Source organism: Emys orbicularis, chromosome 7 (assembly GCF_028017835.1).
Source record: "Emys orbicularis isolate rEmyOrb1 chromosome 7, rEmyOrb1.hap1, whole genome shotgun sequence".
Classification (NCBI taxonomy): Eukaryota; Metazoa; Chordata; order Testudines; family Emydidae; genus Emys; species Emys orbicularis.
Window position 1 is genome coordinate 96,916,997 of NC_088689.1, and position 15,705 is coordinate 96,932,701.

General features: G+C 40.2%; 1 protein-coding gene across 1 annotated transcript in view; it reads right to left on the reverse strand.

Annotated features, from left to right (window-relative positions):
- PHF2 (PHD finger protein 2) overlaps positions 1 to 15,705 on the reverse strand; it is a 139,930-nt gene that overhangs the window by 42,273 nt on the left and 81,952 nt on the right. The window contains exons 4-7 of the mRNA XM_065407318.1: positions 10,078 to 10,238; positions 4,538 to 4,679; positions 1,160 to 1,346; positions 369 to 531 (exon numbers count right to left, since the gene is read on the reverse strand). Of these exons, the coding sequence (XP_065263390.1) occupies positions 369 to 531; positions 1,160 to 1,346; positions 4,538 to 4,679; positions 10,078 to 10,238 (653 nt within the window). The remainder of the gene's footprint in view (positions 1 to 368; positions 532 to 1,159; positions 1,347 to 4,537; positions 4,680 to 10,077; positions 10,239 to 15,705) is intronic.

Genomic DNA, 15,705 nt, shown 5'->3' on the forward strand with positions numbered 1-15,705 from the left:
CTGGGGCCTCTGTTAATTCTTCCTCCCTCCCCATCCTTTTGGCATGGAAAACAGAGAGGAACATGGAGCTCAGTTAGAGCAGAATATTCGCTGCACATCATTGAAATGACAGACAAGTAATAAGGATCTCTGGTTTAAATTACAATAATATCTGCTGTACAGCATGCACCATGTAAATGACAATAAAGCAAGGCACACAGAATCTGTGCTTCATCTGATGAGGTCAATTGAGTAAGTACATGAAATACCATTTTTCCCCAGAGAAGAGAATAATTTATAATTAGGCAAAGCTTGCACGCACAAAGCAGCACTTGTTTTTAATATTCCAGGGAATACTCTACACAGATCACCTTTAGCAACCTACTCACCTGATGGGATAAAGAGCGTTTGCCCTTGCTTAACTGTGCATTTATAACATTTATCCACTTGGTCTGCAAAAAACATCTCACTGTGATTTGCTGCTGACTGCCAGCGTTCATACAGGGAAATGTTTGCAGAGGCCGGTTTGATGAGATAAAATATCTTTTCTCCCTGAATTGAAAAAAAAAATGCAGTTAGCAACAAACATCCAAACCAAATGAAACTGCAACAAAGTGGCTGTTGGACCGCATATTTTAACACTATTTAAATAAGATTTGCTAGACGATTTTGGATAGAATCCTGGTATAGAAACACGACAGAAAATGGGATCACATACAGTCTAAGAAGTTTTTTTAAAAAGGATCATGTGTTTATATATAAACCTTTACAAAGTTCATTACTAGTAGATAATTGCTCAGACTTTGGGATCGTATTAGTGACAGATGGAAAAGACCTACTGTATCAGAGTAACAGCAGAATATAATAATACTAATAATATTTAGCATTTATAAAAAGATTTAAATTTAGAAAGTACTGCACAAACATTAACTAATTAATCCTTAAATTAGAGTTCTCTGAAAGAGAAGATTTAGACAATTTATACATTATGGGCCATATCCTTGGTGTAAACTGGCCCAGCACCGACTAATGGCGCTACACTGATTTACATCAGTTGAGGACCTGGCCCTATATTTTTATTACTGTTAAACTTTATCTTAGCCAAAGAGCTCAGAAGTGTTTGATGATGGTCTAAGAATTGAACTGGTTATTAAATAGGAAGTAAAATGCAACTCCTTACTTTCAGCACGTGGTACCAAGCCGATGCCCCTCCAGAGTCTATGTGAAAATCTGTGTAGCTGTCCTTCACGCATATCAGGCAGTACTTGGTCACTTTTGGTTTTCCCAGCAGAGCATCATCGGGCCAATAATTCTCCACCCAAGACAGCTTTTTAACAATGTCTGGTGGTTCTACAAAACTGGACATTCTTAACAGAGGGGATAAAAAACCTTTTTAATAATGATCAAAATAACCATCATGTACAGAAAAGAAGGGCCGGATTCTGATCTGTTACATCAATCTGAATCTGGAGTAACTCCATACCTATCAATGGAGTTATTCTGAATTTAGAGCAAAGTAATTAAGATCAGAACCTGATCTGGAATATTTCAGGCATAAGGAAACTATACTTTTACAATAAGCTGAAAAATGTTCACAAGCAGAAGTTGGTGGGGTTTAAATCTCTTCATGAAACATGCTGATCCTTTACTGGTCTGTGAACTTGTGCTGTTGGCATTATTAATGTTGTTTAATTAGCTCCTGGTTTACAGTGTCAATATTGTGATGTTTAGGTTTAGTGATCGTATGGTGGCATACAGTGGATGTGTTACTTTTTGATGTCACGGATTGGAGGAGTCCTGGTGGGCTGAGAAATCACTCCTTTTCTTGGCAAAGTAAGCTGGCCATTCTTAATACAATTAATGAGGGCTTGAGCCAGTTCTGGTCTCAGTGATGTCTCAAAAACTTCAAATGAGGAGAAAGTGTTATTCAGGGAGATCATCCAAGCATATTCAATCACAAGTTGACATGAAGAACTGAAAAAGTGACTATGTAATGCTGGAACTAAATTAACCTTTTACTTAAACCAGGTCAATACTTAGAAGAAATATTTGTTTTTCCAACACACGGCACTTTAAAATGTCACTTAAATGAGAGCATCTGAACATCAATCTAAAATTATATGCTCCCGTTTGCCAGGCATGTATCATTTATGTTCATCGTCAGAGCCTGTAACATAGTTCCAGTTAAAATGGCAGGGAAAGATGGAGTTTGAGATTCAATTAAAATGTCACTGTCTTTGTTAAGAAATAAAATATTTGGTAGTTGATGTCTAAATCAGCAGCATATGAGTGATGGCTCCAGCAATCCTGAGAATAAAAGACCTCCCATCATTGTTGTCTCTTAAAAGTGGAAAGCTGTAAAATCCCTATTGAAAATTATTGAACTCTGAAATTACTTTAGATTCTTTATGTGGAAACAAGCTTAAATCACTAAAACAATAAATACAAGAGAGCACAGGCGAGAAAGCTCTGGATATTAAAAGAAATGAACTTGCAATTATCTTTCAGCCTTTTTCTAGTCTGTGTTAATTATTATTGTTTTTTTTCCTTTTCAGCAAGATGGAATGTTCTGCTAAAATCATAACTGTTTATTTTTCTGCTGGAGCGCATCATTTTCTCTGTAGTGATGTGGTCTTTATAAAGGGTCCTTTTCCCCAGTGACATTTTCTTTATACATGTCTAGATTACCCAGAAGGAGTATAAGGTTTAGGATAGCATAAATTCATCTCCCCCACTGAAGCTACTCCTGGGGTATAATCTCACTCCAAGTCCTGAATATGGTTGTATAAACCAAAAAAACCAGTAATTTGTACTTTCAGGTATAGAGGGGACTGTTAAGAGCCTGAAACACAACATGAAACACAGTGCAGAATGGGAGATTCCCCACCTCCGAGGTTTATAAAACTGAAATTCATTCAATCACTAAATTTTGCAGCTAGCTTCAAATCAGTGCTATAGCAGGAACACATATTCAGGGACAACTAACAAACACCTGTACTCAAGTCAGTGTCACTGTCACATAAGGTCAACATCAGGACGGACCTGGAGTCAAAGAGGTAACAGATTACCTGCAAACACTGAAGCAGAGTCATTCACACCATCCACAAAATCCCCAGACTATATTCACTTTAACCCTGTTCTCATTATACTCTGAACTAAATTAAACCAGAATAACTCCAATGTATATTGTTTAATCCATTTGGAGTTGCGCTGAATTTGTACCAGTGTACTGAAATCAGAATCTGGTCCAATGTCTACAGGTGCCTAGGATGGCTTTACCAAACATCTATCAAACATCAACATTTTAGTACTGTGCTCTTGGAGACACTCACAAAAATATAATAAAGGAAAACAGACTGAGGGTAAAATTTTCAGAAGTGCCAACGTGACTAAGGAGTCCAAGTTCCACTGACTCTCAGGTGCTATGGATAATTTTATTTTACAGCAGATTTCCAAAGACCATTTGCCCCTTTTTCTTCCGGCTTTGTTAATTAAAAAAAAAAAAAAAAAAAAGCCTGAAAGTGCATTTTGCTCCTGCAAGGTTCAGTACTGTGGTAAGCTCAATTCAAGAGGCAAAAAGACTTCAGCTCAACGCTTTATCAATAGTACAAGATCTTTATTTGCTCTCTCTTGTTTTGAAGTGAAGAATTCCTTGTGAGGATCCACATGGCTGATAGGTTGGGATGCATTATCACTAATGTTGTTTATTAATTTTACACTGATAATGTGCTTGGTGCTGTACTCCATGCAAAAATAGAGCCTTGTCCAGGAGAGATCTTACATTTGTAACTTTTCTCTAATTACAGTTTACATCACAGAAGATCCCTATCGTGTCAGAAACAAGCTTGGAAAACGAGACCTCCCCCACCCCTTCATCCCTTGAGAAGTTCATGTGGAGGACTTGGTTAATCTACACATCTCTCTACAGTTTCATTGTGCCTTTGCCTTATCTCTTTTTTTGTCCTCCTGCCAATATTTGACTTGTTTCATATAAGTATCCAATGTGATGTCAGACATGCATCAATAATAACGGTCCACTGCCTCACGCCTTGTGTAGCCATGTGCAAAGTGGCTGTGTGATGCGCCTGTTTTTATCGGTAGCATGTTATGGTCTAAGGCTTTGTCTACATGGGAAAAAAATTTGGTATAACTGAAGATGTGAATTTAAGCTATCATTACACCAGTATAACTCCCCAGGTCATTTTCAGTTTAGCTTACATCACTTGGGAAGGAGTTTAAGCGACGCTGAAAAAAGCCACTAGTATACTAGAAGATGTCCACATGGGGAGTTATTGCAGCATAACTATATCTCATTGGTATAACTGGTAAAACTTTCCCATGTAGACACGCCCTAACTGACCACACAAGGGGCAAGGCAGTGGAGAATCAGATCCACTGTGAAATCAGTATGTTGAGGCCACAGCACCTCCTCCTGCAGAGAAACCTGCGGGAGAGGCCAGAAGGGACTCAAATCTCATTGAGCTTTTAGGACACCATACTCTACAGGGGGCGTGGTTCCAGGGTCCATGGAATGGGCTAGTCAATTATTTCCTCTTACCTTGTATCTGAAAATTCCAAGTTAGTTACATTGAGAACTCTTTTCCTGTTGGTACTGTAGTAGTAATCAACAAACTCCTTCAGCTTCATCTTACAGTCTTTCTGTTTGGTGACATCAGTGACATCAACACTTCTTTCTGGTCCTAAGAAATTAATGCCAAGAGAAAATGGGAGTTTTAGATCACTAGGAATGCAGGATTGGACCCATTATGTACAATGAGTGGGTGAGTTAAAGTTTCTAGAAGCACCTTAACTTCTGCATTTCCCAACTGTTTCATGTTTACCAGTGTAATCTTAAGGTTACATTAACAATAACTTTTGTACTTATCTCCTCTGAGCTTTTCATTTTAAAAGATTTTATCTGAAAAAGATTAGTGTTAGGTTAGTTTTAATCTCTCTACTTATTTCATTGTGGAATTTCCACAGTAGCATAATCAAAATCATATGGAAATCCACAATGAAATAGCTCTGCAAAACTAACCCTATGTGATTAACTAACATTTACATTTTCCTATCGTACTGTATATTACAAGGACAGTAGGGATATTATACAGCACACCTGATTTTCCAATTGTTTCTTATTCCCATTATTTTTCTAATAAATTTTCAATTTGGCAAACTGAAATAAATGTTAGCTATCAACAAAGATCGGCCATCTAACATTGTTCTCATTTCTAAAGTACAGTCATTTGGAATAACAGGTGCACCTAAAAGAGGCTTACTTTGTCTAGTTTATTTTCTTAAAACTACCAAAAAATTCATCTTTTCCCAAACACAGAAAACAAGTCACCAGAACTTCCATTCTGCATTTCATCTAAAAGAAATTGGACCTGATTCAGAACTCCAGTGATAACGCTAACCAAGAGTAACTTGATAGAAGCTGGTGGAGCCAGGGCCGGCTCCAGCATTTCTGCCGCCCCAAGCAAAAAAAAAAAAAGCCACGATCGCGATCGGCGGCGGCAATTGGGGGGAAAAAAAAAAAAGCCGCGATCGGCGGCGGCAGTTCAGCGGCAGGTCCTTCACTCCTAGAGGGAGTGAGGGACCTGCCGCCCCCGAATTGCCGCAGGTGCCGCCCCTCTCCCTTGGCCGCCCCAAGCACCTGCTTGTTAAGCTGGTGCCTGGAGCCGGCCCTGGGTGGAGCTACAACAGGGTAAAAATGGTGTAAGTGCGGGAAGAGTCAGGCCCAAGCTCTAACAATCCTTAATGAGTGCCCATTTTTAAGTCAACAAGTTACCATTTTCTCTATTCTGCTGTCCTGAAAAGTGACCCTACTGTTCTATATTTCAGTGGAGTTTAAATGTGTAGCCTTAATTTTCTCTCCCAATATCCCTGTTTATAGCTTTCACATTTGGGCAGATATAGAATAAATCAGTTCTTTAGTCACAACACGGCTTTTAGTGCATAATGCCAGCACAACAACAACTTGTCTGGCTCTTTAGTTTTCACAAATTACTTTCTCCTCTGCTGCTTCTTAAATAGACTCTTCTATGGCCTATGGAAAACCTTAGAAACAATGGGCTAAATTCATCCTTGGTATAACCCCATCAAAGCCAAATTACACTAATGTTACACCAGAAATTTGTTTTGTCCCATTCTCTATAGAAACCAGTTCCAGCTTGCACATTAAATAGCCTGTGTTCCTCTACTCTTTGGCTTTTTATTAGAGAGCTTTTTGTATGTAGGGAGGGTGGATTGTTTTAGCTAGAGGCTGGGAGAAAGCCAGCAGATGCTAAGGAGCACTCAGGTCAAACAATAAAATCTGCTAAGGACAGCAGATGGACAAGTAAAAATGTGCTTCCAGTAGACTAGAGAGGATGGAAATTACGGTAAACTAAAGGCTATTTTAATACACTGTTGTTCGTGCAACTATCTCACTGTACACAACCATTACAACTATGGACATGTTACGGGAAGAAGGTGTGAGACTGTGGAGGAACAGCAGACATGGAGAAACACGAAGGGCTGATAACAGTACATGTTAATACACTAGTTGGCAGCTAATTGATTATAGTGGAGAAGGGGCAGATTTTGCAGTATTGATAAGGCGGGATGGAGGTGCAGCGTCATGGCAGAGGAGAGGAGGGAAAGGAAGCAAATGGGGTAGCAGAGGGACTGGGTGAGGTGGAAGGGCAGACAAGAGTCTGGAGGTAGATGGAGGAATGAGGGCCTTGAAGGCAAGGAGAACAAATTTTGCAGTGGTTACAGAGCTCCTTCGGGACGGCTCCACGTGATCACTCTGAGGTGGGTGCTGAAGAGGTCTGAACAGGCTGGAGTCTGCAGAGAACTTGAGGAAGTCAACCAGATGACCGGGAAAGTGATACAGCAGGAGAATATCACCAAATTAATGCAAATGATCAAAAGCAATAGAAACCACAAAAAGCCTAACAATACTGACTGCTATAAAGCTAAACTGAGCAAGCTGGAATGCCTCGTACGGGCAGAGGACCTCAGTCTAGCTGTATGTCTGATACATGGTGAGATGGTAGTAGTCAGCTAGGACTAGGGCTGTCAAATGATTAAAAAAATTAATCGCCATTTTAATCACACTGTTAAACAATAATGGAATATTTAAATTAATTATAAATATTGTGGGTGTTTTTCTACATTTTCAAGTATATTGATTTCAATTACAACACAGACTACAAAGTGTACACTGCTCACATTATGTTATTATTTTTATTACAAATATTTGCACTGTAAAAAAGAAAACAAAAGATAGTACAATCTACAAGTCAAAGCATGAAGGGGCATACAAATGTTTAACATATCTGGTACGTAAATACCTTGAACACCGGCTACAACAGTGCCATGCGAACTTCTGTTCTCACTTTCAGATGACATTGTAAATAAGAAGCGGGCAGCATTATCTCCCGGAAATGTAAACAAACTTGTTTGTCTTAGCGATTGGCTGAACAAGAAGTAGGACTGAGTGGACTTATAGGCTCTAAAGTTTTACATTATTTTGTTTTTGAGTCCAGTTATGTAAAAAAAATAATTCTACATTTGTAAGTTGCACTTTCACGATAGAGACTGCACTACAGTACTTGTATGAGGTGAATTGAAAAATACTATTTCTTTTTTATTTTTTTACAGTGCAAATATTTGTAATCAAAAATAATAATATAAAGTGAGCACTCTACACTTTGTATTCTGCATTGTAACTGAAATCACTATATTTGAAAATGTAGAAAAACATCCAAAAATATTTTTAACAATGCAATTAAAACTGCAATTAATTGCAATTAATTTTTTTAATCGAGTTAATTTGTTTTGAGTTAATCGCATGAGTTAACTGCGATTAATTGAAAGCCCTAGTTAGGACATGGTTTGGAGAACCAATTTCTCAATATCATGACAACTGCTTCTTGGAACAGAGTGCTCTGCAGTGCAACAGAAAAGAAAAGCCTTGCTCTCACTCTCTCTAACACAGGATTTGCCCAGGAAACAATTGTGGTTTAACTAGTAATTAAAAGCTACCACTGTGTAATGAAGTTTGGGAGCCTTGCAGTATGAGGGATGACAACAACATTTTACATTTAGCGCAGTTCTAATTTTAAGACAAAATGTATTGCAAACTAGCACACCACTTAAATGCAACCAATTCTGGACGGAGGGTGGCAGCCAACCAGCACACAGAACTGCACTACAGTGGGAAGAGAAATTCACTGAGCAAACTCTTACCATCATTTTATAGAAAGTGCCAAAGAATCTCTAGGGCCAGCCTCCTCACACCTTGTGAGGTCACTTTGCCTGCACAAAGTGGTTGTAAAATGCTACCTGATCCCAATGGAAGTATTTCACACCCACTTTGCACAGGTATGAATGACTGCACAAGGGGTAAAGCAATGTAGAATCAGGCCCTTAAGGACAGAACCTTGACCCTACCGAGCATCCTTTTCACTACTCCAGTAGCACAAAGCAGCCTTAAAGTTGGCCTAATTGTGCAACTCAGGGATCCTTAGGGGCAGGGGGTGTGCCAGTGTGTTGAGGGGGGCATGACCAAGGCTTGCTGCATTCCAGCAATCCCCAGATACTGCAACAGCCATTTGGGCCACTATAGGTTGCAGGAAGACAGAGAAGCCTTCGGCGGTTGCTATAGCTTATGCGAAAAGGCCAAACTGGATCCCACGGCCCTGGAAATCTGAGGAGTGCAAAGGTGGCACACAGACACCATTGCCCCTCCCCACAGGGTCATGCACCAAACCCAGCTCAGCCAGACCCGAACATCAGGGCCAGCATGTCTAGGCAGGTCAGACGAGATCTTGATTTTTAAAGAAGACCTGTGTTTATCCCCTTTTTCCTTCCTGATGACGTTTAAGAAGGCCTGAAATTATTTTATCATCATTCCCCCCCCCCCCCGATTTGCTTTTATTGATAAATGCCAGTGATATTATGGGCCTAATCCACTGATTTACTCCTGCTGAGGATCTGGCCCATCAAATCTCACCTTCCCTCAGAGAAGCAGACGATGAGTTGGGAGGGAGGGGGGAATCACTCAAAGAGTTCTTCCCCCAAGCATTTGTCAGGAGCTTCATTTAAATAAGTAACAAAAACCAAAGAGGCCTGATAATATATTATTGCCCTTATATAAATCCATGGTACGCCCACATCTCGAATACTGTGTACAGATGTGGTCTCCTCACCTCAAAAAAGATATTCTAGCACTAGAAAAGGTTCAGAAAAGAGCAACTAAAATGATTAAGGGCTTAGAGAGGGTCCCATATGAGGAAAGATTAAAGAGGCTAGGACTCTTCAGTTTGGAAAAGAGAAGACTAAGGGGGGACATGATAGAGGTATATAAAATCATGAGTGATGTTGAGAAAGTGGATAAGGAAAAGTTATTTACTTATTCCCATAATACAAGAACTAGGGGTCACCAAATGAAATTAATAGGCAGCAGGTTTAAAACAAATAAAAGGAAGTTCTTCTTCACGCAGCGCACAGTCAACTTGTGGAACTCCTTACCTGAGGAGGTTGTGAAGGCTAGGACTATAACAATGTTTAAAAGGGGACTGGATAAATTCATGGTGGCTAAGTCCATAAATGGCTATTAGCCAGGATGGGTAAGAATGGTGTCCCTAGCCTCTGTTCGTCAGAGGATGGAGATGGATGGCAGGAGAGAGATCACTTGATCATTGCCTGTTAGGTTCACTCCCTCTGGGGCACCTGGCATTGGCCACTGTCGGTAGACAGATACTGGGCTAGATGGACCTTTGGTCTGACCCAGTACGGCCTTTCTTATGTTCTGATTCCCTGCTGGTTTACTCCAGTTTTACACAGATGCAACGGTGCTGATTATGTACAATGGGGGCAGAGAGAAGAGGGGAGAAGGAGCAGCCACGGACCAGTCACCCTTTGATCTGGGCATCAGAGCTGGCTGAGCATTCAGGGAGGAGTACCTCTGATCCTGGGAAGTGAGCAGCTGTGTGAGCACTCTCCCACCTGGCTGTGCAGCTCTGCCCTTGACAGGACGAGGCTGAAATGGCACGACTGAAAGCAGCAGCAAACAAATATTACACCACTATCTAGACAAATACGTACCGACGTAGTTTTCTACGTCGCTGACGTAGAATGTAGGTGCGGGTACCGCTAAGCCCAAGCCATCCTTCTTCGGAACCAGGATAGGTTCTGTGAATCCATTTTCTTCCAAGTACTCTGTTGTTAGCTGGCTTCCGGTCACTTTGACTACCACATCTTCAGCACTAGAAACACAAACACAGATACCGTGCTAAGATATTTCACATCCAAATTCAGCATATTTTTTATTTCTTTACTGAAAGGATAAGCACACAATTATATACAAGTTGCTGTAAGCAATAAGATGCCACTGATAACTTATCCCTTGTATCTCTTGCTTTGTTTAATCAGGTGGCTTGATATTTTTGAAGCAATCCAAAACAATGTCCTTGGCTTCTACTTATATTGACAAAATGCTGGGATTTTCAAAGGAGCATATGGTAGTTAGGTGCCCAAATCCCATTAAAACTCAATGGAAACTGAACACCTAACTCCCTTAGGCACCTTTAATAGTGTAATGTGAATTTTGCTATTGGAAACTATAAACAATACGAAAGAAGTCATGGTTCTACTGAAGTCAGTGTGTCAAATAAAACTGAATATGAATTTTGTATGCTGGATCTTATGACTGCCAGTTTAATATCTCATCCCATTATATATATAAGTACATGTATTCAAAGACAGTCAAAAGCACATTCTTTCAACAGCAAGTAGCTGTGTGTATGTTTTATATATCTATCTAGCTAGCTCTGTCTCTCTTTCTCTCTCTCTCACACACACACACGTTTACTTGTTTTGTTTATCCAACAATTCTAACTTACAACTTTTCCCTGATAATTTTAATAGACAAATTCTTATTTCAGTTCCAGGCAAGGGTATAATTCTGCCCAGTAATTGTAGTCAGTTATTCACTGGTCACAAAAGGTAAGACTTTGTATGTTGCAACTAAAATTATTATATTTCTTTTCTTATTAAGGGCATGATCTGGAAAGTTCCCAAGTACCCAAAAATCCCACTGTCTTGAATAAGAGTTGTAAGTGCTCAGGGCATCTGAGAATCAGGCCAAAAACCTGGATCTATAAGAAGAGGAGCCCAAACCAGGAATAGTACTAAATCGTGAAGTCTTTTGGAAATTAATTCATAACAGCTAGAAATTGGAAGCCTGGATCTCCACTCCTAGCACTTTGTGTAGTCATTCACACCTTTTCAAGCAGTGTGTTAAATGCTACCATTCTAATTGAATAGCATTTTACACCAACGTTGAATAGATTTAAGTGACTATACAAGGTGCAAGGTAGTGAAGAATCAGGCCTCTTTGTGACTAGATAGCTAACTGCATTCCACTGAACTCTATTCAGGTTCACATTTGATTGCAACATTCCAATTATATGCATAAAACTGAAATAATAAATCAATTTATTGCAAAAGATGTGAAGCATGCTTAAATATTCTGGAATAAATTCATGTGCCTAAACTGCTGAAAACATCAAAGGTAACACTTTGTGTTAATGAACCAATTTCAATGGGTGTGGAGAACAGTCAGTTATCAGTGCTCAATGCAGACACATCAACAGTGTTAAATATTCCAATTTAAAGAAGCCAACATTCAAAATGTTATGTAACGTTAAGGAAAATTGTTCAATTAAACTCTTTAAAACTCACAGTCAAACACTAAGGTCTTACAGTAATTAACAAAAACTGATACAATGCAGCAGTTCTACCAAATTTAGATAACTAAACTCAGAAGTTTCAGAAATCCAACCTCTGGAGCTTCTCACTACTAAAATATTTTTACAAACATTTTCAAAGGCATGATCACTGTGAAAATGACTAATGATTCTATAACTACAAGTCCCCAAATAGTAACAGTCCCCTAGCAAAAGCGTCTAACAAATGCTATTTTCTCCTCTGAGTCTACCGAGGCAAATGGGGAAATTAGTTACTTGGACAAGTATGAAGATTCTTTAAGCTCGTGAAGATATTTTTAATAATGCACTACTGTGTATACCGAGAGATCTATTCTCCCATACACAGTGGGCACACAGGCACCAACAGTCATAACACAAATGGGAGATTCATACTTGCACCAAGGGGGGGATAATAGACCCTTCAATACAACTCCAGAAATACTTGAGACTAATGCTTGACTGCCCTCTTCTGTGTTAGTTCTGAACTACAGCTGACTGTGTTAGTAACAGCTGAAGCAGGTATACAAACACTAAGGCCTGGTCTACACTACCCACCGGAATCGGCGGGTAGAAATCGACCTCTCGGGGATCGATTTATCACGTCCCGTCAGGACGCGACAATCGATCCCCGAATCGACGCTCTTACTCCACCAGCGAAGGTGGGAGTAAGAGCCATAGACGGGAAGCCGCGGAAGTCGATTTTGCCGCCGTCCTCACAGCGGGGTAAGTCGGCTGCGATACGTCGAATTCAGCTACGCTATTCGCGTAGCTGAATTTGCGTATCTTAAATCGACCCCCCCCTGTAGTGTAGATGTAGCCTAATACTGCCATGGTGAAGTCCAGAACAACTTACTCAATTTACTGTAGCTTCTCAGTGTGTCAGTGCATAAGATACAACTATGGCATACTCCTGACTGGAGTTCTTTGCTGAAAGGTGGGTTTGTTTCGAATACAGGCAAGCGGTTAGGAAAGCGCCCTTCTTTGTTGCTCTAATCAGGACACTCATAATGGGATTCCGAAGTTCAAATGACGCAGCTCTCTGAGTACCAAGATCTGGGGTCTTTTTGTGCATGGGTGAGTAGATTTTGAGATCAAGCTCCATTGAGGATAGCTTAGTGCCGGTTGGAAGCAGGAGAAAGTGCACTCAGTGTCAGATGGGTGAATTTCTGAATGAGGTTCTGGAATTCTTAACTTTCCCCAGGATTCATGAACTCAATTGAAAGCCTCACACTGGAGAAAGTGAGAAGTTTATTGATACATTCTTTAGCCAGACAGCCATGCCAGCTCTCCAGAGGAGGGGATGCTTGGAGGACAAGAGGACTAGATACAAATAGGAAAAAGGTGAAGACAGTGGTAACCATTCTAAGGGACCAGGCTGTTTCTGGAGCCTTCTAACCAGTTCCAAGTACTGTGTAAATTAGTGGAAGATGATCAAGAGGTAAACTGAATTCCTATTGGGAACTTCTCAGATACTCAGTGCACAGACAGGTAAGGGCACTGGAAGAGGATTTTTTTAAAAGCACATATATAAAAGCCTGCGTTACGATGATAACAGATCCACATGATATGTTGCCAGGCATGTGTTCATGTAGCAGATATTACTTCCTTGATAGATACAGTTTAAGCCAGGGCTAGTAAGGACAGTGCTTTTCATGCACCTAGGTGTCATTAAGGTGCAAAGAGTGAGCCTTGAGATTCTGATCTATCTAAGGATCAGATCCTCAGAGATGGCCTTCTGAGAAATTAAGTGCTATTAGTCCCAGATGGATACCTGGTGCCCCAAGGTGCAGATGAGGTGGTATTAGCTCATGGAGAGTTTTATGCTTTAAGGAACAAAGATACCTCTTGAGGTAAAAGATACTTAGCTTAACTAGGAACAAGAAGCAAAGGGTGGAGCCATTAAATTACAGGAGAGTGTTAAATGGAATGAGCCAAATTCACCTGTCACTGGTGTAAACAGGTGCAGGTCCCATAAAAGGTCCTCAGACAAATTCATTGGTGATGCAAGTTACACCATAAGTGCAAATGGGACATAAAAGGAGTGTAAGAGAGATAAATCGTGCAACTTGCACCAATTTGGGAATGCAAAATTAGGGTAATCTACACATGTTAAGGAGGTGCAAATGGGAGAGATGTAGCAGACACAGTAACTAATAGGAAACTGCCAAATAAAGTATGGGTTGGATGCTTTATATTATTCTTCTTTTAAATCCTCCTGTCACTTTTCTACTATACATGCTCTGCCACTCAGCATAGAAATTACATTCAGTTTATTCACCCAGAGAATGCCCAATTGGTTCACACTACATTGGTTTATCACTTAAACCCTTACGCTTGCATCATAGCCCAGGGACACCCCCACATGTAACTCACATGTCTGTTTAAGTCACCAATGAATTTGGTCCCGTAAAAGCCCACAGAAGCTCACAGATAGAAAGGAGCTCCATGAAAGGAGCTCCGTATCCACCAGAGCAGTTGGCAGCTGTTATTCAGAAACAGAGACCTTGAAATTGTCAGGCACCTGAAAATTGTGGAATTTACATTTTTTCATTTTAATGCTACTTTGGTATTAATAATGTAGGAGCTGAATCCCAGTCAGCCATGATAAGCCAGTCACAATATGTATTACTGAGCCCTGGTGGAATAATCTCTTACCCCCTTTTCTCTTAAATACCCCACTGAGTGCCAAAATATGGGTCCAAGCATCTCAAACTCATCATTTACCTCTCCCTGTCACTAGCCCTGCCTCCAAACTGATCTTCACTGTCAAATTCTAGAGCGGCTCCACCCAGATACCCAGCCTCATTGCCTGACGTGATATTTTGATGTGTACTTTGGGACCAGCGGGCTGATTTTAAATGTAATTTTTTTTAAAGTGTTTTAGTGGTTTTGGTTAATGTGTTGAATTTAAGGCCCTTGGGAAATACCTATTTGTTGGGGGGGGGGAGAGAGAAATCGGTAAAGACCCAAAATAAAAGTGTAAAATCAAGTTGACAAAGTTAACTCTCTTTAGGCCCAGAACACAGGAAATGAAATGAGCACATTGTCACATAGCAGAGCTCCATTTTTGTCCCATTTTCTTTATTGGCTCTCCCCTCCCTATTTCCGCTGATCTCAATCGGTCCTTGGATTCCTTGACCACAAGGTTTATGGTTTTAGGTGGGTTTCAGTAACACAATTTCACCTCAGCTTTGTGCTATGACACAGGCAAGAGGTTTCAACTTAAAAATAAAAAAAAAGTCCCTTTGTGGGTTTGTCAGATCTGGACAGTTAGTGAGCGTTTTGGTCTGTGAACATTTGCAGGTTTCAATTGCACCAATTAGTTTCATTATTAAGTCAGTCTCAAAATAGCGAAGGCCCCAAAAGTTTTTTGTTTTACTAACATCACAACTGTAAATGGCCGAGGGATAAATCCGGTGATAAACTGTTTGCAAACTCCTCCTTGGAACCTCTGCTTCAGCAGTGGGGATTCTCTTTTGTGCACATCCATCTTGAGCGGAAAATGGTGAAAACAAACTGAGGGCCAAATTTACAGAAGCTGCAGAATGACTCAAAGCCAAGAAAGATGCAAATGCAAGACCTACAACTGCATGCAAACCTCCTGATTTGGGAGCACACGTGTGGATGTACATGAACATGGACCAGGTGAAAATCAGATTCCTGATTTGAATAAATCAGTGCCAGATCCCTCAAACTGTTGATTACGCCCTTTTAAGGTGCCAAATGCCTTCACCTCCCACTGGAGTGACTGGCAGTTGAAGAGATCCCTCAAAGACCCCCCAAAAAAAAGTTTGAGAAGGAATTTGTCAATCTGCTCCAGCTACGCAGTTTAAATGTGACCACTTGATATTTTAAATCTGTTGAATATTCTATTCTGTTTCACCTAGTAATTGCAAAAATCACTTTGATGAAATTCTGTGGCCTGTGTTAAGTAGGAGGTCAGACAAGATTATCATCATGGTTG